A 3,381-nucleotide genomic window follows, 5' to 3' on the forward strand; every position below is an offset into this window, starting at 1 on the left:
AAGCATCTTGAAGTTATATTTGTACTCGTATAAGAGTACGATGGTATTGAAAGGAGAAGAGAGAAAAAAAAAAAAAGTTCAGCAGAGCTGAAATTATGGCAGCCACACGGCGCACAATATCACTTCACATCGATTCACTATATTTACTATTAGTTTAGGAGCTTTGGTACAGAAAAACTGTACAAATTCTTAAATGCCCCATCAGCAAACCACTCCTATGGATGGTACCTTCTATACAATGGCACAAAGTTTGACCTCCATTTGCTGGAAGAGAGTGTAATTTTGTTTGCTGTGGCTGTAGCTCGTTATGTAAAACATCTGTCTTTGCAAACACATCAGTTCAAAAGATTTGGTTGTGGTCTCCACATTAAAGAGGCACTCTCACATGAGCACAGTAAGGACATTCTTGCAATTTCGCGATAGCCGAGTACAACTCTAGCTCTTGGAGTGCTTAGCAAACTCCCAACTGCATCCATAACTCGATATATGCACAGCTAAAAGCATGCACCTTTTCTTTTATCACATTCGCCCATATCACACAGCGGCCATCTTAGAATGAAATCGAGGCTTTGCGTGGTGCAGCTTTTTGGAAACATGCCAAACAAAGATCACTGTTGCGTACCCTTTTGCACGAGTAACAGTTCGAAAGGCGATAATGGAATCACGTTTCATCGCTTTCCATTAACAGAAAGTTGAAGAAAACTTGGATCGTTAAAATTCGTCGAGATGTGGGGAAAAACTTCCAGGTTAGTGACGTGTATGCCTGTCAAACTTATGTTGTTACTCTATGTTCAAGGGTTTCAGCTAACAAAAACAAACCGCTATAGGCTTGTAAAATTATTTGAGATTTGAGTCAGCTATTAACCAGCAGCTTTAATAAATTTATATCAACTGTTTTGTCAGATTTTAAGTGGCACAAAGGTGTGCATTTTAAACCATCCGAATTTAAAATCACCTTGGCTGGGAGATGAATGTTGAAAAAAGGAAAGGTTCCTTCTATATTTCGCTGGACAAGGCCTTCTCCGAAAAAAGGAAAAGGAAGAATGGAGTGCAGATCAAACGAAACTTCATCATCCACAGCTCACGCTGAAGAATTGACAGTGGGAGGTACTTCAATCGATTTCAGTTTAGTTACTAGACTTTCACCTCAGTATTTTGCTTAATTATGGGAGAGGTGTTGGGGGTGGTGCATGTAGCACCCGAAGATAGCAGAATAGGCCACTTTGGAAAATACCATAATACTCTTTATTTGTCCCCCCAAATTTTACATAAGCATCGTTTTCAGTTTCTCTTGGGACTTACAATGGACAAGAAAATTTATGGAAAGCTCGCTCTTTATTATTTCTTTCTTATTTAGTTCCCCAAGCTTCTGATGAGCTGGAAGAAACAACTGTATCAAATGTCCAACAGGACTTTGTGTCTGGTTGTCATTCCAAAACCTCTCATGCTGAACCAACACCAACCATTAACGACCACGATTACATTTGCACTACGTACACATGGTCCAATGCCCTCTATTTAGGACATGCTTTTGGCAGCGCAAGAAAGAGTACATGAACTTGAAAATGAGATTTCTCTGCATAATGCACACCCATTGTATGTACAGTTGCACGCAAGACCAGATGAGATTACAAAGTTTTACACAGGATTTCCTTCCTATCAAGTCCTCTACGCCACATTTCAAGTCCTTCAACCAACTGCTGAAAAGATGTTCTCTTGGTCACAAATGCAACGTTTAAGAAACAAGGGAATAGAAGAAGTTGATCAATTAAGAGATCCCATTAGAAGTTATAAATTGAATTTGTTTGAACAGTTCTATCTCTTTTTACATAAATTACGGTTAGGTTCATTTAACCAAGAACTGGCTGACAAATTTAATATTTCTATTTCAACAGTGAGTCGTGTAATTCTTTCTTGGTCACATTTCTTGTATTTTGTGTTTGGTACCATGCCAATTTGGCCCTCAAGGGATAAAATCCAGAAACACATGCCAGAGTGTTTTAAACAGATCTACCCCGGATGTCGAGGAATCATTGATGCTTCCGAAATCAAGACAGAGGCACCATCAAGTTTAGTCCTCAACAGCGAGTTATATTCCTCATACAAAAGTCACACTACAGTTAAAGGGAACATTGTTATCTCTCCCAGTGGTGAAGTTGTTCATGTCAGTGGTCTTTTTTCAGGCTCCATTTCAGATACGGAACTTGTAAAAAGGTCTGGTTTATTAGATTTGCTGGAACCTGGGTGTGACGGTTTGCGATCCCCTGGGTCTCGCGAGATAGCGAGAAGAAAATAAGAGAAACTAAGGGTAAAACAACGTATTTCACACCCCTTCCCACAAATCCACAATTCAGCATAAATTTTTAGTAAACGCGTACAACTTTAATTAAAGATAAAAGTTAACTACAAGTAAACAGTTACGACAGTTACTATCTCTAAATTAACTAATCTTACTTAGATTTACTTAATGCTAATATACACTTAAACGACAATACAAAATGAACTAAATACTTTACTTTAATATTTACAGACAATAAGTTCAGTTCTTTGTCAGCTTTCGTGCCTTCTCAAGGTTCTTGTTAGTCCAACCGCCTAATCCTGCAACCATCCACTACCTCTTCCAGCAAACCAACAAACGTAGTCACATCTTCTGTCAGTCCACAAGACTCTCACTTTCGTCGCCGAACGTTTCCTCCAAAAACTTCCACTATAAATATATTTGCCACCGCCGACAAAGGAGTTTTGTCTGGGAATTTCGTGGTCGGCTCCCACCAATGACTCTTGGCAGTGTTTCTCTTTTCCACTTTCTTTAAACTTTCACCTTTCCACTTTGGCTTCTCTCCGGCTTTCCTTCTCCTAGCAGTCTTCTTGTCAACTGACCTTTTTCCACCCGCCTTTACAAAACGCTACTTACATTTATATCTTTACATAACAATGCACTCCACATCAACACTTATTGAAAAACCTATTGTTAAAACACGACCCTAACGAACCAATAGTTACAAAAGCATCTCCACAATGGAGACTTAAAAGAACAAATAGACTAACAAACTATTCTCTAATGTACTAATTGCGGTAGACTACGATACGAAATTAACACTAAGTCAAGGTCTTCGGAACGCTTTGGAAATAAACATCTCCCAAGTGACTTGTCGACGCGTGCGAAACAAAGAATTTTTCCTTGAAGTAAAAAATAACTAAATGTGAACAGCGCGCCATAGAAACTTTGATAAACGACTATATGGCTAAAGAAAGAGCATTTTAATAATAATAATAATAATAAAAGATTTATACCGCGCCGGTATCCTACTGTTCAAAGGCGCCTTACAAAACTTTAAAATTAACACTTAAAACAGCTTTTCTAAAAAGGAAAGTTTTTAA

General features: G+C 38.4%; 1 protein-coding gene across 1 annotated transcript; it reads left to right on the forward strand.

Moving 5' to 3' along the window:
- Window positions 1-1,525: 1,525 nt before the first annotated feature.
- On the forward strand, window positions 1,526-2,296 carry LOC138031436 (uncharacterized). Its single transcript, XM_068879131.1, has one exon. The coding sequence runs from the start codon at window positions 1,526-1,528 to the stop codon at window positions 2,294-2,296; it is 771 nt and encodes a 256-aa protein (XP_068735232.1).
- The last annotated feature ends 1,085 nt before the right edge of the window (window positions 2,297-3,381 follow it).

This window comes from Montipora capricornis, chromosome 14 (genome assembly GCF_036669925.1).
Source record: "Montipora capricornis isolate CH-2021 chromosome 14, ASM3666992v2, whole genome shotgun sequence".
Lineage (NCBI taxonomy): Eukaryota > Metazoa > Cnidaria > Anthozoa > Scleractinia > Acroporidae > Montipora > Montipora capricornis.

Coding starts and splice junctions, on each gene's coding strand:
- LOC138031436 (XM_068879131.1), top strand. CDS start 1,526: ATGCTTTTGGCAGCGCAAGAAAGAGTACATGAACTTGAAAATGAGATT.